The following is a 26,568-nucleotide window of genomic DNA, read 5'->3' as shown; positions in this document are numbered from 1 at the left end:
CTTTGGAAATAGTAGACGTCAGAGCAATAGGAGGGCATTTGGAAGGGTTCGAACGACCGCCCTTCTTTAAGATAGGCTGTACTAAGGCATGTTTCCAGGAAAGAGGAAAAGTTTGGGTTTTTAAATAAAAGCGAAACAAATGAGCAAATACGGGAGCAAGTTCTGAAGCACACTACAAGACACGAGGAGGAATGGCATCTTACCCGTATGCCTTGTCTGTGTCCAGAGGGAGGAGTACTTTTTTGACTGCTTGAAAATAGATTATAGGGAGGGGCATAGGATTGGTAAGGGGTGAATCAGAGGGAGATGGAATATTAGTCATCCATTGTGGAATTACAGGAGAAAAGAGGATCAAAAAGAGTTGCTTTATCAAAATGATGATGGCTTTGTCAGTGTAATTTGTGTCAGTCGCTGAATTCCTTGTGCGTCTGCTCGGTTTCTGCAAGTGCTGTATAGGTTTGGAAATGTGTAGGTATATTTTGGAAAATAGTATAGAAAGGAGAGTAGTAGGTTGGAAAAGTTTTCTAATATTGTATTATTATAGGGGCTGTAGGATTTCCCAGGCATAGCATGTATGTCTGCTTCTGCCTTTGGTTTTTCGTGAAGATAGATGCAAGTGTAAACTGCTCTTTTTATTACTCCTGCCAGGGAGTAATGCATTCGTGTGTGTGTGTGTGTGTGTGTGTGTGTGTGTGTGTGTGTGTGTGTGTGTGTGTGTGTGTGTGTGTGTGTGTGTGTGTGTGTGTGTGTGTGTTTTTGTTCGTGTGTTTGTGAACAAGATATCTGGAAAAGTTCTGAACGGATTTGGATGACAGTTGGTGGGGTGATTGCCCTTGGGATAAGGAAGAATTGATTAGTTTTTGGTGGAGCTCAGGATATTATTCCCGATCCAGGAATTTTTTGAAGGATTGTTTACCATTGGAAGACAGGGCTCATTTTTTTTAAACATTATCTTCTATATATTCTATATTTAACATTGTGATATGAAAATAGTTTTCATATTTGTTGTACATGTAGTTTAAACTCGTGGTTATGCGTTAGAGCGGTGTAATTTTTTAGCAGCGTCGCCTTCAATGCTCTTTTTTAAATTTATAATAGACATATTCTGTCATTTTAAAACCACCAAAGTGTGTATTCGGTTTCCCCGTTTCATAAAATGTATCCTTTGATATGTATAATGCTTTAAAACTTTTTTATTTTTATTTTTTATTTTTATTTATAACCTCAGAAGAGATATCAACATTTACCTCAGCGAATGTCAATCGCGGTGTCAGTATTTGATGAACTTATAAAGACTTAGGTGAGTTATAAGTGTGACAAGCATGTGCACGGGATTCTTCCCAGAAGAATGAGTGGTCGCATTAGCTTGTACGACTTAAAATGAGCGAGTTTTGTTTTGACGTTTGGGCCAGTTTTACATGTTGTATCCCTAAGGAATGAAACGAACGTTTTTCCTAGCTTACAATTTTATTTGAAGTCACACATGCCTCAAAATACACTCACTTATATGGAATTGAACGCTGAATCCGAAAATGTAAGTGAAATTTCCTTGTTTTTTTAACATTATCTTCTATATATTCTATATATATATATATATATATCTGTGCAGTGTCTGTCTTGTGTTGTCACTGAACTACTCCCTCAAACTTTTGTGAAATCGTACTATTCCAACTTGACCCACGGCGGGAGTATGCGCTCCACTGAGTGGCGTTCTAGTTCATTTATTCAGTGTGGGAAAAGGGCTGTACTTTCCAAAGCAAACACCGTCTTTCAGAGGACATGAAGCCAGTTGATCTGTAACTATTTGGATTCAAAACATCCCATGTTACCCTGATTACATTGCCTGACATGACAATCTGCAAAGTAGAATGGCACTCATCAATGTTTGATTAAAACATTTGGATAACAGTCAAAATTTCCAAATTTGGTTACACGTGACAGGAAATAAAAGGGGCGAAACTCTGACGTTTTCGCACCGATCTCATTCTCTCATCTATGTGATGTTTCGCTTGAAGATTCCAAGTACATCGACCCTCTGGGCCCTCAGCAGGATCGTCCACGCACAGCGGCAAAGAACCTTCAAGTGGACAACTTTACAGATGATGATGATGATATTGGAGAAGATCTGCTGCCTGACTGAAACAAAGTGCATACCTGGCTGCTCTGCATTGCATTGTTTCACCGAGTATGTATGTCATTGACCAGAAATAAATGTGTTTATATGTTTTTGAATGTGGATACACCATCATTTGAACCTCACCCTTCAAAGCAATCATGAAACCCCTGAAGGTGGCTTTGGTCAGGTCTAAAGGTGGGCATACACTGTCCTGTTTTCACCCAAAATGTCGTACGCAACATGTCATTTTGTGTCACGTCTAACGTTGGCTTATTGTATACTATGGCACCACACAACATGTCGTATAGAAGTCATGCGTCGGAGAATAATCGAGTATGTTCTACGTCCCTACGACTGATGAGCATGTTGAAGATCCCTTTAACCAATGGGTAAATGACTTCAATCGATAGGTGAAGGGGCATGGTCTTCTCGGTACAGAGAGTGGCACGAGGCATGGTAAGGGTTAAGGGGGTGAAAACGGAACAGTCTGCCAATGTAAGCAGGAGCTTCGTTCGACAGAAGAGTTGGACACGACCCCAAAGGAAGGATATATTCCGTACAACATATTTGCCAGTGTATTTCCAAATTTCAGATAGCTTGTCTGCTCAAACGTGTCCAACCCAGTCGCAGGCCTGCATATCTCAAGGCAAGCTGCGTACTGTCTGCAAAACATTGCAAGTGTACGATTGTCTGTCGACCCATTGATATTGTATGCCAAAAGTTTATAGTTAAATAAAACGATTAAATTGACATAACCTTGGGAAGAAAAACAGCTATATTATAAAATGAGGGATGCATTTATAAAAAAGACCAGAAGGTTCCAACAAGCAAGAGTTGGATTTCTCACACCTGAGATTGGTCTATTTGTGTTCCCATCTGAGCCCATGGCTTGTGATATGGAGAATCCAGGTTCAAATCCCACTATACTACAATTACTACATTGTCAACTAATGTTGTAAATCATGGAAAAGTACACTGGTGTCTACGAAAGTGTTTCACCTGCATGTGGTTTATGTAAGAGCTCCTCCATGTCGAACATACCCTCATCCTTCGATCACTGTCTATTTACATAATAATCATAAAGGACACGAGCAACAGGCGCAGGTAACGAATGTAACGTGTTATGAAAGGTGGTGTAAAAGAGGGTGCATCAACGGCGGTAAACTTCCGAATATTTGTTTTTTCTTTCTACAACCTCTGCGACCTTTATTTTATTTAAATTAAATTCTATATACTTGAACACTGTACACAAATTGCCTTCTTGACACTTTCAAAAACCCCCAGTTTACAAAATGTTTCGTCATCTTGACCAAATCAATTTACCGCTCGCGTCGCCTCTCAGGGCTCAGGCTTATCGAAATTCAGACAAAATGGCAGCTCGTGGAAAATATTGATTGTGCTCGGAAATGCAAAGCAAGAGTTTAAAAGACTCTACACATGTCATTGTTATCAAGACTGTGTGGGGAAAGGTGTTCTATGAACTCTCGAGTTACAAAAGTTGAAGGTTCCTATCGAGGGATGACAGACAGAGCGTGAACATGTATAGACGTGTGTGATTACGAGGGGTGCAGTAGAGTAAGTGACAAATCTGCTCTAATTTGAGGTGTTTTTTTTTTTACCTGAACGACAGCTCGATTTGGTTATAAGCAAAATGGACGTGCTGGGTAATTTATCGATAATAATATCCTTCACATGTGCGTGTAACCTTTCACATTTGCATGTAACGCTTCACATGTGCATGTACCCCTTCACATGTGCCTGTAATCCTTCACACACGCGTGTAATCCTTCACATGTGCGTGTAATCCTTCACATGTGCGTGTAACACTTCACATGTGCCCGTAATCCTTCACATGTGCGTGTAACACTTCACATGTGCCCGTAATCCTTCACATGTGCCTGTAATCCTTCACACGTGTGTGTAATCCTTCACATGTGCGTGTAACACTTCACATGTGCGTGTAACACTTCACATGTGCCCGCAATCCTTCACATGTGCCTGTAATCCTTCACACGTGTGTGTAATCCTTCACGTGTGTGTGTGCAATCATCCACGTGTGTGTGTAATGCTTCATTTCCGATACATTCCAACAAGCAAGAGTTGGATTTCTCACACCTGAGATTGGTCTATTTGTGTTCCCATCTGAGCCCATGGCTTGTGATATGGAGAATCCAGGTTCAAATCCCACTATACTACAATTACTACATTGTCCGAATCATTCCAACAATTACTACATTGTCCGAATCATTGTCTTCATTTCCGAATCATTCCAACAAGCAAGAGTTGGATTTCTCACACCTGAGATTGGTCTATTTGTGTTCCCATTGTTCCCATAAGTGCGTGCAATCCTTCACATGTGTGTGCAATCCTCCATGTGTGTGTGTGTGATCCTTCATAAGTGCGTGTAACCCTTCACAAGTGTATGTAATCCTTCACATGTGCCTGTAATCCTTCACATGTGTGTAACACTTCACATGCACGTGTAACACTTCACATGTGCCCGTAATCCTTCACAAGTGCATGTAATCCTTCACATGTGCCTGTAATCCTTCACATATGCATGTAATCCTTCACATGTGCCTGTAATCCTTCACACGTGCGTGTAATCCTTCACATGTGTGTGCAATCCTTCACATGTGTGTGCAATCCTTCACATGTGTGTGTGTAATGCTTCATAAGTGTGTGCAATCCTTCACATGTGTGTGCCATCCTCCACATGTGTGTGTGTGTAATCCTTCATAAGTGCGTGTAACCCTTCACAAGTGTATGTAATCCTTCACATGTGCACGTAATCCTTCACATGTGTGTGTAACCCTTCATTTTAGCTGACCTGTAACGTTCGTTCCAGGGAGCTTAGCGATGGCGCATCGTTCGTCCGTCAGTCCGTAAACACTTGCAACTTCTTCTCCGAAACCGCTGATGGGATTGTGACCAAACTTGGCTAAAATGATATTTGTTATGTTTGTACTCAAGTTTGTTCACGGCATTAAAACCGGGGTCGAAGGGGATGTACGTGGGGTTTGACCCCCTAAAGTAGGTATTTGCTTTCTTTTCCGAAACTACACACAATTTTGGTGAAACTTGATGAAATCCTTCATCACCTGTGATGCACCAAAGTTTGTTTACGGCATTAAAAAGAATGGGGGTTTGAGGGGTCGATAGGGGTGGGGAGGAGGTAGCCCCCTCAAAATAGATTGTTTATTTTTGGTTGGTTGTTTAAAGTCGAATGATTACATTAGGATGATTGTACATGCTGCCCCGTCTCCTAGCAACCATTGAAATTGGTTTAAAATACCTTCAGGTGGTGTACTGTATTGCTTTATTCTACCAGGGGTATTGCTCCCAGTTTTATAAATTCCCATTAAATCTCATCTTCCATGATTTTCCTTTTGCCATGGCTCGTTAACACCCTCTATTACCATCCTCTCTTTTTCTCCCACTCTTCTGATTCCTGCACTTTTTTTCAATGCAACTTACTGTTTTGCTACAAGGTGAGGCCGAAGGCAAATGGATCCTGAATTACTCTAGAATTAACCAAGTCATGGGCCATGTCATGTTGTTAACCAATGTCAACTACAACAACTACACCAATTCATATAAATTAATAAACTTGCACAGAAATCACCACGAAGTCGACTTTATTCTCCCTAATTTTTTCCTTCCGACATGTGCAGTGAATCTGTACATTTTGAAACCATTCTCAGATCGAATAGTGAGTGCATCCTATGACACAGCATCCTGTCATTTAAAAAAAATAAAATGATGAGTTATCATGTGCTCATTCATTGAGCTATTGATGGAAACAAAATGGAGTCCATGATGCACATGACCAGAAAAATTTGAGCATACAGAGACGTAGTGCTAATGGACCTCTGAAGTTGAGGTCAGCATGCCTGTATGCAGGACTTTCCATGGGGGTGGGTGGTGTGCAGCTTCACAAAGGTAGACCGATGAGACCATGAAAGCACCATCATAAGCGTTGTGGGATGGGAGGTGTGCCGCACCATCATGCCCGTTGTGGGATGGGATGCACGCCACACCATAATGCCTGTTGTGGGATGGGAGACACAATGCACCATCATGCCCGTTGTGGGATGGAATGCACACGGCACCATCATTCCCGTTGTGGGATGGGAGGCACACCACACCATCATGCCTGTTGTGGGATGGGAGGTACACCACACCATCATGCCTGTTGTGGGATGGGAGGTACACCACACCATCATGCCCGTTGTGGGATGGGAGGCACACCACACAATCATGCCTGTCGTGGGATGGGAGGCACACCACACCATCATGCATGCTGTGGGATGGCAGGCACACCACACTATCATGCCCATCGTGGGATGGGATGCACGCTGCACCATCATTCCCATTGTGGGATGGGAGGTACACCACACCATCATTCCCATTGTGGGATGGGAGGCACACCACACAATCATGCCTGTTGTGGGATGGGAGGCACACCACACCATCATGCATGCTGTGGGATGGCAGGCACACCACACTATCATGCCCGTTGTGGGATGGGATGCACGCCACACCATAATGCCTGTTGTGGGATGGGAGACACAATGCACCATCATGCCCGTTGTGGGATGGAATGCACACGGCACCATCATTCCCGTTGTGGGATGGGAGGCACACCACACCATCATGCCTGTTGTGGGATGGGAGGTACACCACACCATCATGCCTGTTGTGGGATGGGAGGTACACCACACCATCATGCCCGTTGTGGGATGGGAGGCACACCACACTATCATGCCTGTTGTGGGATGGGAGGCACACCACACCATCATGCATGCTGTGGGATGGCAGGCACACCACACTATCATGCCCGTCGTGGGATGGGATGCACGCCACACCATCATGCCTGTTTTGGGATGGGAGACACAATGTACCATCATGCCCGTTGTGGGATGGAATGCACACGGCACCATCATTCCCGTTGTGGGATGGGAGGCACACCACACCATCATGCCTGTTGTGGGATGGGAGGCACACCACACCATCATGCATGCTGTGGGATGGCAGGCACACCACACTATCATGCCCGTCGTGGGATGGATGCACGCTGCACCATCATTCCCATTGTGGGATGGATGCACGCTCCACCATCATTCCCATTGTGGGATGGGAGGTACGCCACACTATCATGCCCGGCGTGGGATGGATGCACGCCGCACCATCATTCCCGTTGTGGGATGGGAGGTACACATCACTGGTTCACATGTTAGCGCAGTAACATAATTTTTACATAATGGGCCCTCTGACCTTTGACCTATTGTCCCCAAAATCAAATCAGTTCATCTTTGTATCATAGTACATACTTGTACCAACTCTGGTCAAAATCCCATCAATGGTTCACAAGTTATTGCAGTTACAGCATTTTTACCAAACATGACCTTTGACCTCGTGATCTCAAAATCTAATCAGTTCCTGCTTACATCATTATACATACCTGTCCCAAGTTTGACTTAGATCCCTTCAACCGTTATCGCGGTAACAAAAAACCTATCGCAGACCATCAGTACACCGCCTACCATGCCTACCATGCCTACCATGAAACTGTAGCGGCTGCCGCTGAGTTTTCACAATCGCCTTGCACCTATCAAGGACGCGGAGCGATCACCATGCCGGGCTCGTCCAGGACGCCCAGGCCCGCGCTCAACTTGCCAGGCCGCAGCCAGGACGCTGGGCCACGCCCCCTGGCACCGGGCCTGGGCAAACCCCCTGGCGGAATAGATATATATTGCTGACTGATAAACGGTTTTTCAGAGTGCCTGAGTGTTTGATTTCATTAAAGCAACTCAGATGAATTCTAGCTTTTTGTCGCGTCCATTCTTCCGATCGACGTGGGAGCCCCGGCTCCTTCATTGGTGACCTATCGACATGGACACGGCAGTCGCCCTTAAACTGCCTACCTTCTGGGAGGCTCACGCGGCGGTTTGGTTCGCACAGGCGGAGTCCCTGTTCGCCCTGCGAGGCATCACGGCCGACGACACCCGCTTCCACCATGTGGTAGCTGCGCTCGGGTCGGTTACCGCGGCCCGCGCCCTGAGCCTCCTCGAAAGCCCGCCAGCCGCTGACAAATACGGCGCGATTAAGAAGCTGCTCCTCGATGCTTTCGCCCTCCCATCGGCGGAACGCGCACGGCGCCTGCTCGATCTGCCTGAGCTCGGCGACACGCGCCCTTCCGAGCGCATGGACTACATGCTTTCACTGCTCGGCGAGCACTCTCCGGCATTCCTGTTCCGGGAGCTGTTCTTCCGTCAGCTGCCTAACCCGGTACGCCTCGCCCTGGCAAGCACGACGATCACAGATCCCCGGGCCCTTGCCAGAGAAGCCGACAAGATCTCCGCCGCAGGACAGCGCATCGTAGCGGCGACATGGGACCCACCGCCGTCCGACGCAACACCCAGGGCGCCCGAGCACCCGGCACGGTCGACGGCCGAACTGCCGACGCCATTGGCGGCCGCTCTACCGAGCCGACCACCTCCGGCACGACGACCGAGGCCTCCACCTGACCAAGCGTGGTGTTACTATCATGCCAGGTTCGGACAGAAGGCCCGGACATGCCGACCCCCGTGCACACCTTCGGCAGGCCGGGAAACGGCCGGGCCGGCGTTCATTACCAGCCATGAGCGCCGGCCACACGGGCAACTTACTGTTCATCACGGATAAAGCGTCCGGACGGCGCTTCCTGTGCGACACCGGCGCCCAACTGAGCGTCATACCCGCCTCTGACCAGGACAGGCAATCCGCGGTTTGCGGCCCCTCCTTAGTTGCGGCCAACGGATCGACTATCCGCACCTTCGGCCCGCGCAACGTCACCCTCTGCTTCGGCGGCCAACGCTTTGCTTGGACGTTTGTAACCGCCAACGTGCCCGTGGCTCTGCTAGGCGCCGACTTCCTCTGCGCACACGGACTGCTGGTGGACGTCCAACGGCGTCGTTTAATCAACGCTGAAACCTTCAGCTCCCTGGTATGCACATTGAGCAGCTCCGCGCCGACCGAGCTGGCATGCGCCGTCCCGGCGGCGAACGAGTTTGCTCGCCTGCTCACGGAGTTCCCGGCCCTCACGCGGCCGACGTTTTCGGCCGTCGCAGTACGGCATGGGATCGAGCACCACATACCAACCACGGGCCCGCCGGTCTACGCCAGGGCCCGCCGCCTCGACCCAGCCAAGCTCGCCGTAGCGAAGGCCGAATTCGACGCGTTGGAGCACCTCGGCATCGTGCGGCGCTCCGATAGCGCGTGGGCCTCGCCACTGCACATCGTGCCAAAGCCGGGGGGTGGATGGCGCCCGTGTGGCGACTACCGCCGTCTCAATGACGCTACCACCCCCGACAGGTACCCGATCCCGCATATCCAAGACTTCTCCGCCCGTCTGGCGGGACGGGTCATTTTTTCGAAAATTGACCTCATACGGGGATATCACCAGGTACCTGTCAGGGCGGCCGACGTCCCTAAAACGGCAGTCATCACGCCGTTCGGCTTATTCGAATTCTTGCGGATGCCGTTTGGTCTCAAGAACGCGGCTCAGGCGTTCCAGCGCTTGATGGACGGCGTGCTGCGTGACCTGCCGTTCCTTTTCGTTTACCTGGACGACATCCTCGTCGCCAGCACGTCCCGGGCCGAGCACCTCCTCCACCTCCGGACACTGTTCGAGCGCCTCAGCGAGCACGGCCTCATCGTCAACCCGGCCAAATGCCACTTCGGCACGACGGCCGTTGATTTTTTGGGCCATCACATCACCAAGAACGGGGCCGTGCCGCTGCCAACCAAGGTCGAGGCCATCACCACGTTCCCGCGTCCCCGCACCATAAAGGCCCTGCAGGAATTCCTGGGAATGGTGAATTTTTATCACCGCTTCGTGCCCCGCGCTGCTCAGCTCATGCGGCCCCTCTACGAAGCCCTCCGGGGCATGCCGGCCAAGCACGACATCGCCTGGTCCGCAGCAATGGATGCGGCCTTCCAAGGCTCAAAGCGGGCCCTCGCCGACGCAACACTGCTCGCTCACCCGGTGCTCAACGCTCCCATCGCCCTCACCACGGATGCCTCCGACTACGCGGTGGGCGCCGTACATGAGCAATGGGTGAACGGGGTTTGGCAGCCACTCGCTTTTTTCAGCCGGCAGCTCCGGCCGAACGAGCTCAAATACAGCACGTTTGACCGGGAGCTCCTCGGTCTACACCTGGCCGTCCGCCATTTCCGCCACCTCCTGGAGGGCCGACCTTTCACGGCGTTCGTCGACCACAAGCCGTTGGTTTACGCCATGGCCAAGGTCACGGAGCCATGGTCGGCCCGCCAACAGCGCCACCTCTCCGCCCTGTCGGAGTTTACCACGGACATCCGGCACGTCGCCGGCAAAAACAACGCCGTGGCCGACTGTCTTTCCCGGGCCAGCGCGAACGCGGTCCACCTGGGCGTGGATTTTGCGCTTATGGCGGCGGACCAAACCACCGACACCACGGTGCAAGCCCTCCGGGCGGCGGACACGGGCCTCCGCCTGGCCGACATCCCCTGCGCGGACACTGTCCTGCTCTGCGACGTCTCCCAAGGCCAGCCTCGCCCCATCGTGCCCGTCGCCTGGCAACGCCGCATCTTCGCCTCCCTCCACGGCCTTTCCCACCCGGGCCGGAAAGCTTCCCAGAAGCTGGTGTCGGCGCGTTTCGTCTGGCACGGCCTTCGTCGGGACGTCCGCGATTGGACCAGCGCCTGCACGGCCTGCCAACGGGCCAAGGTCCACCGACACACCCAGGCCCCGCTGGCACCTTTCACCGTGCCCGAACGACGTTTCGACCACGTCAACGTGGATCTGGTGGGCCCCCTCCCCCCGTCACGGGGGTTCACACACCTGCTCACCATGGTGGACAGGACCACCAGGTGGCCGGAGGCCGTTCCCCTCGTCTCCACCACCACCGCCGACGTGGCGCAGGCTTTCATCGCCACCTGGGTCGCCCGCTTCGGCGCACCGGCGGACATCTCGTCAGACCGCGGTCCACAGTTCACCTCCGAGCTGTGGGGCGCGGTCGCCCGCAACCTGGGGATCAAGCTCCACCGTACTACGGCCTACCACCCCCAAGCAAACGGGTTGTGCGAGCGATTCCACCGCTCCATGAAGGCCGCGCTCATGGCCGGCCTTCAAGACGTCGGGTGGGCCGACCGGCTGCCGTGGGTCCTTTTGGGCCTTCGCACGGCCCCCAAGGAGGACCTCCAGGCATCCACCGCCGAGCTTGTCTATGGCCAGGTGCTACGCGTCCTGGGCGAATTTGTGCCCGACGCTACCAGTCCCTGGTCCGCAGCTCACCAGCGCTCGGACCTCCAGGAGGCCGCCCGACGGTTTGCCCCCGTGCCAACATCCCACCACGGTGACCCCCAGTCCTACGTCCCCCCAGCACTCCGCACAGCGGAGTATGTTTTTGTGCGTCACGACGCACATCGGTGGCCACTCCAGCCGCCGTACGACGGGCCCTTCCGGGTGCTGCGACGGGACGACAAGTCGTTCGTCATCGACATCGGCGGCAGGTCGGACCGGATTGCTGTGGACCGCCTCAAGCCGGCGCACGTGGACGTCGACCACCCACCACGGGTGGCCCTTCCGCCGCGGCGAGGCCGTCCCCCGTCCACGGTGCCCCCCACTCGACCGCCCACCACCTCACCGGACCCCCTCCCACGACCCGCCAGGGGTCGCTTCGGCCGGGTCATCAGGACCCCCCTCAAATTGACCCTGCCGGTGCAAGTCGATTCTGGGGGGACGTGTGTAGCGGCTGCCGCTGAGTTTTCACAATCGCCTTGCACCTATCAAGGACGCGGAGCGATCACCATGCCGGGCTCGTCCAGGACGCCCAGGCCCGCGCTCAACTTGCCAGGCCGCAGCCAGGACGCTGGGCCACGCCCCCTGGCGCCGGGCCTGGGCAAACCCCCTGGCGGAATAGATATATATTGCTGACTGATAAACGGTTTTTCAGAGTGCCTGAGTGTTTGATTTCATTAAAGCAACTCAGATGAATTCTAGCTTTTTGTCGCGTCCATTCTTCCGATCGACGTGGGAGCCCCGGCTCCTTCAAAACCATCAAAAAACCATCATTACACCGTGAAATGGTGGTGCAACATCGGGTGGTGGAGGTTCATTTTTTGTTCAAAGAGAACAAAATATGCTGCTTGCAAAATAAAATTTGACAACATTATCCATGGCTTTTCTCCCGTCATTTCCAAAGCGAATGTTGAGCTTTTCAAACGCAGTGCGGGAAGCGGCCGCCGTGAAAGGGAGACAGACGAACGCACGGATAGACACACATCAAGGTTCACAATATATAACAGACTCGGCATTTTTACCCATCACTTCGCTGAAGGATTTAATCAAACAACATGTTGTACTTTACAAACATTCTGCTCCTATCATTTGCTGGAGGACATCTTCCATCTGCTTGGAAGTCAGCGACCGTCACTTTCAGTACGTAGTCAACTTCTTCTTCTCTTCATCTTCTTCTTCTTCTTCTTACCTGCAACAATTACTCCCACGTTCTTGCGGCGTTGGCCGGGGAAAGTTTGGCTCAAGTCTTTCACGAAGCGGCTGGTAAGCTGTGACGTTCGACTAAGGTTAGGGCAGGAATTTGTAATTATCCCAGGATGCCGGTAATGGCTTGCCTACTCTTCTGCGAAGGACAGTGAGATCTTTAACGTCCACCAACTGTAAATGTCGGGATTCCCGTTTAACGGACCAAATGATCTCTTTTATCCCAAATCTCCTTGTACAGTACAGTACAGTACCTCATCCTGATGAAGCAATACACGGAACGAAAGATGTACTGTACAACATAAAGGTACCTTCAAATTCTCGAAAAAGCTTATTAATGTATTTCAGAAATGACGATGAGTTCTAAACCGAATAATATTTAAATACCCCTGTGAATGTTTTCTTTTGTGGTGTTATTTGATAATGTTACTAAACAGATGCAGGTACTGCCTGGGAGGTCACGCCGGAAGTGACGTCCAGACATGGCGGCGGCCAGCGCGGTGGACGTGGTGGGGCAGCTTGAGGCGGCAGCTAAAGCGTTAATGGTGGGTCTTTTTGAGATAATTCGTGAGGAGAAAATTAAGTACAGGGTGTTCATCTGTAGTTTTGAGTATTTAAAAAAAATTATCGATTCATTCTGAGTCGAGTCGCATCCAAAGCTAAACGACAACGCACCGTGTCCCTCCATGGACATTAATTAATCGTGATGAGATAAACAAGAAGCTTATTTTGTCAATTTACTTAAGGTATCGACGGGTATGTATTCGTTCCATTGTTTTGGTGATACTTTATTGGTTATTCAGCGTGATGCGAATGTACTTCACGTTTACCTATCGCGCACTGTACCAGCCTAGGCGGTGTAATGGTTTCAGTGTTCGCTCTGAGTCTGGGAGGACTGCGGTTCGAACCCCGGCCGGGTCGTAGAGTACCAAACATTTAAAAAATGGTGCGTACGTGGTGCTTCGGTGCTTTCCGTTCAGAATTTAGACAAAAGGTTAGCGCACGGTCAAATAACCATAGGCTGGTAATAATCGCGCAGGCTTTGATGGGCCTGAGTTGTTAGGCTAGGGTGAGTTCATATATTAATAATATATTTATATTAATAATAATAATAATAATAATAATTTTTTTATTTATTATTTAATATAAATAATAAATTTATAGTTTGCATACTACTGCAACCCGAAGCCAATATTCCAGGATAAATCACAAAACGGTCGGAAAATTGTCTGTAAACGGAAATATCCACGATTAAGAATCGGCCGGTGCATACTTTGTCTGCCCGCTGCACGTCACGTGATCCAAGACAATTGTGTGTGTGTGTGTGTGTGTATATGTGTGTACGTGTGTATATATGTGTGTGTGTGTTTATATATGTGTGTGTGTGTATATGTGTGTGTGTTTTTATGTGTGTGTGTTTTTATGTGTGTGTGTTTATATGTGTGTGTGTGTTTATGTGTGTGTGTTTATGTGTGTGTGTATATGTGTGTGTGTGTATATGTGTGTGTGTGTTTATATGTGTGTGTGTATATGTGTGTGTGTATATGTGTGTGTTTTTGTGTGTGTGTATGTATGTGTGTGTGTATATATATGTGTGTGTGTGTGTGTGTTTTAATATGTGTGTGTGTTAATATGTGTGTGTGTTAATATGTGTGTGTGTTAATATGTGTGTGTGTTAATATGTGTGTGTGTTAATATGTGTGTGTGTTAATATGTGTGTGTGTTAATATGTGTGTGTGTGTGTGGTGTGTATATGTGTACGTATGTATATATAGTTTGCCCTGTTTTACCATTCTTATCTTAACCTATGCCTCATGATTTATTTCCCCAGACTCAATAAATCCCATATTCTGTGTGTATTTGTAAACGTGCAATGATGCTCCATGATGAGTCTCGGATCATAGACCCTGTCCTCTCCATTCTGCAATTCCTGTGCTTGTGCTCTTGGACATTGGTGTGTTGTTTTCTCACTGCCTAATATTAATATATAATAATAAGACACCGCTTCAACTTTGTCCTTTGTTGATCCTTTTGTGCCTCGTCGTCTGCTTGATTGAATCTCTGGTATGGTTTTCCAGAAGACTTGGATTCCAATCCTGGTCTGGGTATGTAATTTTCCCACATATATCAACTTAGTTATTTAATTCTGTTCAGTAATCTAAATACTTGTATTTAAACATGTCCCTTCATTGTCTGCTTCATTGAGCCTCGACCTGAATGTAAACTAAAGATTTCACCTCTGGACTTGTTGTTGGTATTTGTTATAAATATTGTTGTTCATACTACTTCGTACATGGAATGTTCCAAATGGTTGTTCCATCTAAAAATATAGGTTCTGAATTCTGTCTCCCTCATACGTGGCTTTGATCTGGTAAATTGTGAATAAACGTAAGTGATACTTTACAACATTAATTACTTCTGTTCATTGTGATGCTTGTCTTCGGTTGTTGTAATTCTTCTTCTTCGTTCGAATGCAGCAAAAGGTTGCGGGGTAGCATCATCGATTGAGGGCACGGCTGTGCTGCTGATGCTACGCCCTCTCCTGGTTAGGGCAGGAAGTTGTAATTTGTTTGTGGTGCGGGTAATAGCTCGCCGACTCTTTGTGAAGGACATCATGGGATCCTTAAGGTACACCAATAAATGCTGGCAGACGGGACGCCCGTTTAACGTCCGTCCGAGGGATTGCACACACGCTGATGAATCGCCCTACCTGTGAAACACCAGGATGGCAGTTTATAGCTGGGTCGGGATTCAAACACAGACTACAGGACTTAGAGGGGATTGTGCGTACCCCAAGGCCATCCTGTCAGCCGGTTGTTGTAATCAAGTTGGTTTTATGAAGTTGCTGTTTTAAAACTTCTCTGAAATGTGTTTTGAGATATTATCTTGAATTGAAGGCAAATGTATTTTTTTTTCTACACGTGTAAAAATAAACAATAAAAACACTGTCATTGATTATCCCATATTCTGTCTGCCACAGGCCCCACCATCTGTTGTCTCACATGAACAAAGACAACATGCCGAGCAGGTGTTCCTTTCCTTCCGTCAGACGAAGACCCCCTTCGCCATATGCAAACACATTCTTGGTACTTACAGAAATGTCGCCCTATTCGAGGCTTTCCTTGCTAACTTGGTAAAGCCGCTCCTGCCTGTGAGGAATTCCGTTGAACCCTAGGGTGTTTTTTTATTTTCATTACCCAGGTTAAGAGGTTGATTTGTCAATTTGGTTTCATCAATATGAAGGCTCATTTAAGTGGTAGTGGTTTGTATGCCCCCTTTGGCTCCTGGGCTGAATCATTTTCTGGGGGTGCAGCTGTGTCGCTGATGCATTGACCCCCCCGGTTACCAGTCATCTGGTGCTCATTTTTGCCGACTTCAGAAGGCTGACAGGCTGAGTCAACCCACTTGGTGTTAATTCAATGGCTGACAGGGGCTCAAAGGCAGGACCTTAAGATCTCAAGCCAGTCACCTTTACCGTCAAGTCAACACCAGGCTTGTTAAAATGACAGTCAAACTTTTATTTTGCGTTATTTTATATTTTTGGCAAGACTTTTTTGCCAAGGTTTTTTAAATTTCTTTATTTATTTTGCATTATTTCATTCACCGAGTTGTCACAGCATGCGGTTTTGGTTATCTCCTCACTACCACCTTTGTTCTTCCAGAGACCAGTCATGAGGATTACGTTCTTTTCCAAACGATGACTGCGCTCATGCAGGCGGTGGTCCGGGATTGGTCCTTGCTTGATCGCGTCACTGTGGAGTCCCTGCGTACATTCCTACTCAATTACGTCCTGCAAAGACCCACGTATGTGCATTCCACTATCCTTTCACTTTGCCTGAGATCTGTTGAGTTCCTATTTATTTATTTATTTATTATAAAATGCTTCACCTCTGCACTCTTTCCTTCGCTCTGACAAAAATATATTGGGAAGTATTGTTGCTTTAACTGCTCGATGTGAAATTGCTGTAATTCTGTTTGTGCTGCAGGTTACAGCGTTTTGTGAGGGAACAGGCCTTGCAGGCTGTAGCGGTGATAGTCAAGCGTTCTGCTGTGGACAGTGGATCGGGACCAGCATGCCAGCCAGTTCTCGCCGAGGTCGGGCAACTGGTCTCCAGCGGGGATTTGGCCATGGTAATGAGAGGGTGAAGGGGATTTGTGCTTGGGTGGGGTTGTTTCTCACTGTGATTGTGGGATGTTTTTGTTTTCCTGTATGATTTATTTTGAGAGAATGGTGAAACTGTTTGTACTGTCGTCATTGCGATGCGTCCCACTCGAGAGATTTCAATTAACAGGCTTATGAAGTGGTTTTGTTTTCCCATAACCAAAATCTCCATGCCAGTGCTTAGGTAGTGTAAAATGTATCTTTGCTGTAGTTGCAGTTCATCCCAAATATTTAACTTTCCATCTGAAAGAAAGCATTTATTTTGCCACGGGAACTGAACTAATCGGCAACTTCCAGTTGATGACATCACGAGTATGACTCGCGCCCTTCACTTCTTTGAATCTGTGACGACTGAGTGTTTTCTTCAGCGGGGAAAGGAAGCAAAATCGGATGACACGTAAAAATGGTTCCTTGGAGAGAAATTCAAGTTGGTGGTTAGTTTGATATGAGTGGCGACCTTTTACAGACGTTCAAATATATTCTTGGGAAAAATTCCAGGGGCATATAGAAAAGGTCCCTTTATATGGTATGAGCTGAGCATCCGGCGTTGCCCGGGTTCTTTTTGAATGAATTTAATTTTCTGTACATAGGTCTGACGCGAGCCCAGTATCAGTTAGTGCTCAACGATTCCTTGTTATTTCTTCTGTCGGGCCCCGCGAGAGAGAATTTTGAAAGCATGTGTTGCAATCAGTCAGATATTCCTATTAAGTGCATAAGTTTTACTTCAAGAGAATTTTGAAAGAAGAAGAAGATTTATTGCGAAATGGGCCCAGCCCGGCCAAGGTGGCCTCGACCGGCCTCGCCACCGAGCCTATAACCTTCCCGTGGCCCGTCCCGACATTTTTTGTTTCAGAGGTTTCCTCCTATCTTTCACCGTTCAGGAGATTAGCGCGTGCAGACCAACAAACAAACAAACAAACAAAAACTTTATTTTATGCATCTTAATATAATTCACCAAATGTCCGTCTGTCTGTTCGAAGGTACCGTAAAAAAACTGCTGAACCGATCGCAAATATATTTTGGGTGGGTAATCCTGGGACCCCTGGGAGTAAAATAGGCTATTTAGTTTTCCCAATTTCAGCTTTGGTGTCGAGCATTCTCAGGTTTGGACTCCCGCATAACATTCGCGTTCGCATAACGTTCATTGTTCTCATTGTGACGATCTTACTATAATTCACCAAATGTCCATCTGTCTGTCTGTTCGAAGGTACCGTAAAAACTGCTGAACCGATCGCAAAGATATTTTGGATGGGGAATCCTGGGATCTCCAGGAGTAAAATAGGCTATTTAGTTTTCCCAATTTCAGCTTTGGTCTCCAGCATTCTCAGGTTTGGACTCCCGCATAACATTCGCGTTCGCATAACGTTCATTGTGACGATGTTGTGACGATGTATGTGTTCACGGTAGTGTTTGACGTGACGGTGTGAACGTAATTTAGGAATGTTTTTCGTTTCGTAATCCTTTAATGAACCTTTAATGTTTAATGAATGTTGAATGCCCTTCGATGTCAGGGGCCGCACGCGTGCCACACTGGACGGGCCAGCGTCCAGTGTGGCACGCGTGCGATGTGAAACCTCAGAAACCGATCTTCACTTTGGGCTGTACCCTGCCCATATGTAGTTGTAATTGTCATGGTTCTCTTTTTGAGGCAATGTTTTTATGGCCGGATGCCCTTCCTGACGCCAACCCTCTTAGTCGTCTCTTACGACACGCAGGGATCCGGTGTACCTATTGTAATCCAGGGTACACACTGGGAAACGTTCAAAACATGGAAATTCTGGGGGAGGGGGGGGGGGCATACGGCTGCGGGGGCCCCGTCAGCACCACACCACGTCGGCCCGGTCAGCACCACACCACGGCGGCCCGGTCAGCACCGCACCACGGCGGCCCGGTCAGCACCACACCACGGCGGCCCGGTCAGCACCACACCACGTCGGCCCGGTCAGCACCACACCACGGCCCGGTCACCACACCCGGTCCTTGGTTTGAGGGATTAATTTCCAAACATTTATCTAATATTATCTTTGTCGAGGGTTCAGGCTTTTTTTTTTTAATGCTCTGTTGATCATTCTTGCTTTGGAGGTTTTGCTAACCTTGTATATATACACAAAGAATTAAGTTAAGCACCCCTACACAACGAATTAAGGTAAGCACCCCCTAATATATATTCTTTGTGTATATGTATACATTGGCATATATTCTAAGGTATGTGAGATCAAATAATGATTGGTATGACATTAGCAATTATCCATTGATGAAATGCAGATACACAGGGTCTATGAGACGTAGGGTTGAGTCAGTGATCCGATCACGTGGGTCCTACACACGTTATTGACGCAAAGATCGCTAGAGGTCTTCTCAGAACAATGACTGTACGTTAGAAAACATAAACGTCATCCACACTGTCCGTGATGGACCTATAGCTCCATACTTAAATTGAGGTGCAAATATGCCTAAAATTCCCAAAAAATTTCACCTTAAATTATTCAGAATAAAATATTGAAAACGGCATGATTGTTATGTTTTTATGTGACCATAATATCACTTCTCCAGAAAATATAGCAATATCATGGGTATATTACACTGTTTTGACGACAACAAACTTGTAATGTGCGAGGTTGTAAAAAAACGGGGGGGGGGGGTGCTTAACTTAATTCTTTGTGTATATTTTGATTGGATAGCCTGGTGAACTTTTAGCCTTTTGGCCTGGTGCAGTTGAACCCCAAGGATTATCTCCCTTTCGCTTGCTGAATATAAACCTTAAACTCACTCAGTTTTTACCTGTACTCACTGTCCCCTCGTTCTCTCACACAGCAGACTTTGGCGTACTCCATCCTGTCTGCTTTGCTCACCGAGTTCTCCAGCTCGAGCAAGATGAGCAGCCTTGGATTGGGATTGGAAAGACACGCAACGTGTAAGCGTGCCTTCCAGGTGTGCTACGATGCAACTTTATCCCTCTTTCTCATGACATCTCTTGCCTTCTTCGTTATGGTTGAGGTTTTCTCCCATCTGAATCTGGCCTCCTCCCATAGTTGATCCATTCATCGTGCTTGTGATGTGCCGTGGTTGTAATCCACAATTTCCTTTACTGGCCTTTCTGCTTTCAACATTTGTTTTCGAACTATTATTTCTTCTTTGGCTTCTCTCTATTCACATTTGCCAGTAAAGGTTTTTGACTTCTCAGCAATCTTACATTCATGGTCTCCTTTGGCTTTAGGTCAGTGGTTTTATACACCGCTCCTTTCCTATGCCATCTCCAGGTGCTGCATGACGTCATTGCCAGGCACCGAAGGGGGCCCAGTGATGACGCGCGCTGAAATGGAGTACTCGGTTTTCGCTCCGGTTTTGTTTTCTTTCTTGTTTGTCTGGGGGACATCTCAGCCATCCTTTGAACTAGGAAGCTGAAATTTTGGCACAGCAGCGAGCAAGCACTTTGGCAAAAACTGTATTTTTTTGTTTTTTGATTAATCAATTAATTGATTAATTACTTAATTATTATCGACTATGTGAAGTAGTGACATGGGCATTGAGGAAGTTAGGAGTGGAGGAATGGTTGATCAGAGTCGTGATGGCAATATACAAAAGAGCGCCCACAGCTGTAAGGATGAAGGACGGGAACAGTGGTGAGTTTGAGGTGAAGGTGGGAGTGCATCAGGGGTCGGTACTAATTCCACTACTATTTGTAGCTGTGATGGAGGTGCTGGCTTGGAACGTAAAGGAGGGTTTACCGTGGGAGTTGTTGCATGCAGATGATCTGGTGTTGATTGCGGAAAGTATGGATGAACTGAAGGAGAAGATGAACAAGTGGAAGGAATGTATGGAGACAAAAGTTCTGAAGGTGAATATCGGAAAAAGGAAGGTGATGGCAAGTGGTAAAGCATGTGGTGAGGTGGAAAGAACTGGGAAGTGGCCGTTGTGCTGTGTGCAGGAAGTGTGTCGGAGTGAATTCCACTCAATGTACAATGTGCGCTGAGTGGGTTCATCAAAAATGTAGTGGTTTGAGAGGGTCATTAACCAGTGTGGCAGCTACATTCAAGTGTAAGGTGTGCACAGAGGGAGCTGCAGATGGGGGAAATGTTGAGTTGGATCTTGGAGACGGCGTGAAGCTGGAAGGTGTGAAAACATTTTGTTACCTAGGAGACATGCTGAATGGAGAAGGTGGATCAGACTCGGCAATGGTTGCTAGAGTGAGATGTGCATGGAAGAAGTTTCGGGAACTGAGTGGCGTGCTGACGAGGAGGGGAGTGTCGTTGAAGCTGAAGGGAAAGGTGTATGCTGCATGTGTGAAAAGTGTTATGATTTATGGGAGCGAGACATGGGTAATGAATGTATCGCAGCAACGGAGGCTGGAAAGGGTGGAAATGCGAATGGTTCGGTGGATGTGTGGAGTATCGTTGAGAGAGAGAAAAAAAACAAAAAACCTTGAGGCCATTTTTTCCCCGCAAGCGGGGGTTGGCCTTTTTCGGGGACCGTGGTTGTTGTTGTTTTTGGTCCCCTTTTTGAAGCAATGTTTTACGGCCGGATGCCCTTCCTGCCGCCAACCCTTTTTGTCGCCTTTTTACGACAAACAGGGCATTACCAGTGAACTGGTACTCAATTAGCCGACCTCGGCAGGATGACAGGCTGAGTCAACCCCCCTGGCGTTAATTCAGCGATCGACCGGGATTCGAACCCAGGATCCTAGGATCCTAAGCTGGCACCCTGGCCGCTAGCCCAACACCAGGGATTCAGTATCGTTGAGAGAGAGGAAGACAAATGATGAATTGTGAAAGATGATGGGAATAGAGCCTGTGATGGATGCTGTGAAGAGAAACGGTTTGAGATGGTTTGGTCATGTGTTGAGGAAGGATGAAAGTGACTGGTTGAGAAGAGTGATGGAAATGAATGTAGAAGGAAGTAGAGGACGGGGAAGACCGAGAAAGACTTGGCTAAAGATGGTCGAAGAAGAAATGCGGGCAAGGGGGTTAACAAGGGGAGATGCAGAAAATAGGGCAAAATGGAGAAGATTGTCATGGGGACCGCAAGGCTAACCCCCACTCTTGCAGGGAAAATGGCCTTAAAATGCCTGTTGTTTTGTTGTTGTAATTAAGTACTTATTTGTTTTCTTTCTCATCTGGGCGAAAGCTCATGCACCTTTTGAGCTAGGAAGCTGATATTTGGACACCACAATGACCAAATTAGTGTAGCAGCATAGCAAACCTGTTGTGCATTTTGTGATACAAGCACCAAATTTGGCACAAATGTACATTAATATGTTGCGAACATTGTGTGGTCAGCAATGAAGACGAGAGTCTGAATTACATGTATGCAAAAGACCTTGTGAACCAGTGAAGCAAATACACGGGTAAGCATGAATTAAATCTAGGGCATGATATAATTTCCATGATGTTTACCTCTACACTCAATGGTGGAAGGAGGTAATGTTTTGATCCCAGCTTGTTACTTGCCGGAAAAGATTCCGGCAAGTATGTTGATCTGTTCGTTTGTCTGTCTGTCTGTTTGCAGCACTACGTCTACACCATTGCACGTAGAATCGCCAAACTTTGCACACGTATTTGTCTTGCCCTCTAATATACTGTGCCCAAAGGATGACGTCATCGGTCACGTGGTTCGGCCGCCATCTTGGAAAAACTTTGCACCTCCATATCTCCGAAAGTGCTGAACAAAAAAAATTCAGACCTGGCTCATTGTAAAGAACTATCCATGGGGAAAAAAGTATGTTAATGCTGACGTCATCAGTCACGTGGTTCGGCCGCCATCTTGGAAAAACCGAAAAACGTTGCGCCACTATATCTCCAAAAGTGCTGAATAGAAAAAATTGAGACATGGCTCATTGTAAAGAACTCTCCATGGGGAATAAAATATGTTAATGATGACATCATCAGTCACGTGGTTCGCCGCCATATTTGTCCGAAATGGCCGATAAAAAAGTAAATTTCGGCAAGTCCTCGGTCTCTGACCGATTTTTCATCTGTATGTCTGTTTGTCTGTTAGTCCACAAAATTCCAGACAAAGCTTGTAGTAGTGGTAGTTGTAGTGGTAGTGGTGATAACAGAAATTGTTATATAGAACTGAACTTATATTATTATTATATGCAGAAAATAACTTCATTTCTATATGCCCTGCAGTGGACAGGTTAATTGGTTTATGCACTGAAGGGGTCACCCTGGTGTGCACTGCTGTGTTCTGCCTCACTGAGTTGTTCAGGTATGATGTACTCAGCACAAGCTTCCGGTCGGCCCGGAGGTGGGGGTGCGGGGCCTGTCACGGAACGTCAAAACAAACGGCCTGCCGGGGCCGCCCAAAAGTCGGGCGTGAGGGGCGCGTCCACTAATGGAACGCCTCTCGCTTCCCAGATCGAGGGCCACGTGGTCAGGAGAACCTCGTCCCTTCCGGTCACACTTTGCCTATCGGCCGGCCTCGAAGACCGAAATTGTGACGGTGTCACCCGAAAAATTTGAAATTACGAAATTTGAAAAAATTAGAAAAAAAAAATTACGGAATTTCAAGTGGCCCAATATCTGAAAATGTTCGCAACATATTAATGTACATTTGTGCCATATTTGGTGCTTGTTTCACAAAATGCACAATTCTTTTGAATATTTGGGCTAAGCCGCCCCACTAAATGATTTGGCTGCGAAGTGTACTTTCGATTTATTGATTAATCAATATATCGATTAATTATTTAATTTTTCGATTAAGTATGCAATTTATTATTTTTCAAAAAGTTACAGATTCGGATGAAACGGTGGTGGTTTAGGTATTCTATTTGCCAATTGATTAAGAAATTAATTATTTTACGATTATTATTTATCTATTTTAATTACGCAATTAATCAATCAATCAATTATTGCACACCAACCACTCCCTCCCATTTCATCATCATCATAATCATCTTGTCTACGGAAGTGAAGTTAGTCCTGTAGATCTTCCAGTCTGCAATATGGATGGTATTTGGTGGTTGGTGCAGGATAGACTGCTCGCATTTGGTTGACGGTCTGTACAAGTTGAAATGCTCATCCCACAAAACCTTTTCTCGACCCTGTTTAAAACCTTCAACAGACTGAGCGTGCACAACATTCACTGTTCCAACAACACTGTTCCAGTCTTTGACCACCCTCTGACTGAAGAAATTTTTCCTCATGTCTAACCCTTTGGCACAAAGAGTTTCAGGGAGTGCAAGCCTCCCCATAGAAGGGTATTGAGCCAGAGTGAAGAAATGTTGTGGTTTAAACCGGTTTCTCCGGTGTAGCTCCTTAAATGTTTGGATCGAGGATCGCCACGGCGGCGGCAGTAGAAAAGCGAAACGTATTCAAACGCCGGAGTCTCTCCGGATAGGAATGTTCACGGAGGGTGGGAATCATCCATGTAGCTCTTCTCTGGACTTTCTCAACTTCATCAAATGCCCATCAGGAATCTAATGTGCCAGGCAATGTTGCCATACTCCAACAGTGGGCGTTACCAGTGCCTTGAACATCACAGGGAGGGTTTCTTCATCCAGACTCGAAAATAATCGTTTGATTAGCGTAAGTGTTCTGTTGGCCTTGTTAACCTGAACTGCCACATGCTTATGGAAGCTCAATTCCCTATCCATGATAGTTCCAAGGTCGATCTCCTTAATCACTTCCTGCAACTCTGCATTCCCCATTTGGTACGACTTCCTGATGTTGCCTCTACCCAGCTGCAGAGTCTTGCATTTGTTCAGATTAAAAGGAAGTAACCATAACTCTGACCATTCCATAGCACTATCTAGGGCTAGGTCCTTCTGGATGACTGAAGTTGATGCTTGGTCGAAAGCCTGTCCATACACTTTGGCATCATCCACATAGAGTTGGAACTTCGGATTGAACCTGGCAGGTCATTGATGAAGATGACAAATAGTATCGGACCAAGGACATTACTCTGCGGTATTCCACCGAGAACGTCTGCCCAATCTGACTTTGCTCCATTCACAATGACCCTTTGACGCCTCTTGGCGAGGAAAGCTTCCAGCCACGTGATGAGTGGTTCTTCAATACCATAAGATCTTGCCTTTTCTAGGAGTCTTTTATGGTGCACCGAATCAAAAGCCTTGCAAAAGTGGAGAAGAATAAAATCCCCAAGCACTCCATCATCCAGTGATCTAGTCCAGTCCTCCAACCGCCACAGGAGCTGAGTTATGCAAGACCTTCCAGGAGTGAACCCATTCTGAGCATCACAAAACGAGTCGTATGACGTCAATTGTTTTACTTTGGCATTCCTCACCGAGGCACTCAGAAACATGGTGGTGAGATTATGAAGTTGGAAAGAGGATTGACGAGAAGAGGAATAAGTTCAAGGAGTGGCAGAAGGCGAAGGGTACGGGGGCAGAAAAGGCAGAGCATGAAAGTTATAAGGCAGCCAAGAAGGCTGCCAAGAAAGAGGTAGCAAAGGCACAGGAGGCCTGGAGGAAAATGTTCAGCGAACGCTTGGATTCGGAAGAGGGCCAGAGAGCGGTATTCAGGATTGCAAAGCAGATAGCGAAAGAGAGGTGCGATGTGATGGGGGTGAGTTGCTTGAAGGATGAAGTGGGACAAATCGTTGTGGACCCAGATGGAATTAAAGGAAGATGGAAGAGATATATGGAAATGCTGTTGAATGCAGAGAATGAATGGGATGGCAACATAGAGAGTAACCCAGTTTTAGGACCGGCAGAGAAGATAACTGAGAAGGAAGTTGAGGAAGCGATAAAAGCAATGAAGAGTAGAAAAGCGGGAGGGCCGACGGGAGTTGTGAAGGCAGCAGGAAGTTGGGGTGTGAAGAGAATGACAGAGATCTGTAATCTGGTGGTGAAAGAAGGCCGCATTCCAGTGGATTAGGAACTGAGTACCCTCGTCCCGCTATACAAGGGGAAAGGTGACCCTCTGGACTGTGGCTCGTATCGAGCGATAAAGTTATTGGAGCATGGGATGAAGGCATTGGAAAGGGTGTTGGAGAGAAGGATAAGGAAGAAAGTGAAGATCGACGAAATGCAGTTTGGATTTATGCCAGGAAGACGAACGACAGATGCGCTTTTTATTGTAAGGCAGTTGCAGGAGAAGTACATGGTGAAGAGGAAGAAGTTGTTTCCTGGGTTTGTTGATCTGGAGAAAGCATTCGATAGGGTTCCACGTTAAGTAGTGACACGGGCATTGAGGAAATTAGGAGTGGAGGAATGGTTGATCAGAGTAGTGATGGCAATATATGAGAGAGCATGCACAGGTGTTAGGACGAAGGACGGGAACTGGTGAGTTTGAGGTGAAGGTGAGAGTGCATCAGGGGTCGGTACTAAGTCCACTACTATTTGTAGCTGTGATGGAGGTGCTGGCTCGGAATGTAAAGGAGGGTTTTCCGTTGGAGTTGTTGTATGCAGATGATCTGGTGTTGATTACGGAAAGTATGGATGGACTGAAGGAGAAGATGAACAAGTGGAAGGAATGTATGGAGACAAAAGGTCTGAAGGTGAATATCGGAAAAACGAAGGTGATGGCAAGTGGTAAAGCATGTGGTGAGGTGGAAAGAACTGGGAAGTGGCCCTGTGCTGTGTGCAGGAAGGGTGTCGGCGTGAACTCCATTCAATGTACAATGTGTGCTGAGTGGGTTCATCAAAAATGTCGTGGTCTGAGAGGGTCATTAACCAGTGTGGCAGCTACATTCAAATGTAAGGTGTGCACAGAGGGAGCTGCAGATGGAGGAAATGTTGAGTTGGATCTAGGAGACGGCATGAAGCTGGAAGGTGTGAAAACATTTTGCTACCAAGGAGACATG

General features: G+C 47.4%; 2 protein-coding genes across 12 annotated transcripts in view; both read left to right on the top strand.

The window, feature by feature from the left end:
• Positions 1 to 2,226, top strand: part of IFT88 (intraflagellar transport 88) — a 52,040-nt gene extending 49,814 nt beyond the window's left edge. For all 9 annotated transcript variants that reach the window (XM_078778632.1, XM_078778630.1, XM_078778629.1 and 6 more), the window contains one exon: positions 2,016 to 2,226. In XM_078778632.1, coding sequence (XP_078634758.1) covers positions 2,016 to 2,140 — 125 coding nt within the window. In that variant the 3' untranslated portion in view covers positions 2,141 to 2,226. The remainder of the gene's footprint in view (positions 1 to 2,015) is intronic.
• A 10,656-nt stretch (positions 2,227 to 12,882) lies between these two features.
• XPO4 (exportin 4) overlaps positions 12,883 to 26,568 on the top strand; it is a 98,924-nt gene continuing 85,238 nt past the window's right edge. For all 3 annotated transcript variants that reach the window (XM_068116377.2, XM_068116378.2, XM_068116380.2), the window contains exons 1-6: positions 12,883 to 12,948; positions 13,079 to 13,186; positions 15,622 to 15,727; positions 16,304 to 16,445; positions 16,628 to 16,772; positions 19,618 to 19,734. In XM_068116377.2, the coding sequence (XP_067972478.1) occupies positions 13,124 to 13,186; positions 15,622 to 15,727; positions 16,304 to 16,445; positions 16,628 to 16,772; positions 19,618 to 19,734 (573 nt within the window). In that variant the 5' untranslated portion in view covers positions 12,883 to 12,948; positions 13,079 to 13,123. The remainder of the gene's footprint in view (positions 12,949 to 13,078; positions 13,187 to 15,621; positions 15,728 to 16,303; positions 16,446 to 16,627; positions 16,773 to 19,617; positions 19,735 to 26,568) is intronic.

Source organism: Myxine glutinosa, chromosome 5 (assembly GCF_964187855.1).
Source record: "Myxine glutinosa chromosome 5, kmMyxGlut1.1, whole genome shotgun sequence".
NCBI lineage: Eukaryota > Metazoa > Chordata > Myxini > Myxiniformes > Myxinidae > Myxine > Myxine glutinosa.
This window is presented reverse-complemented; position numbering and strand designations above follow the sequence as displayed.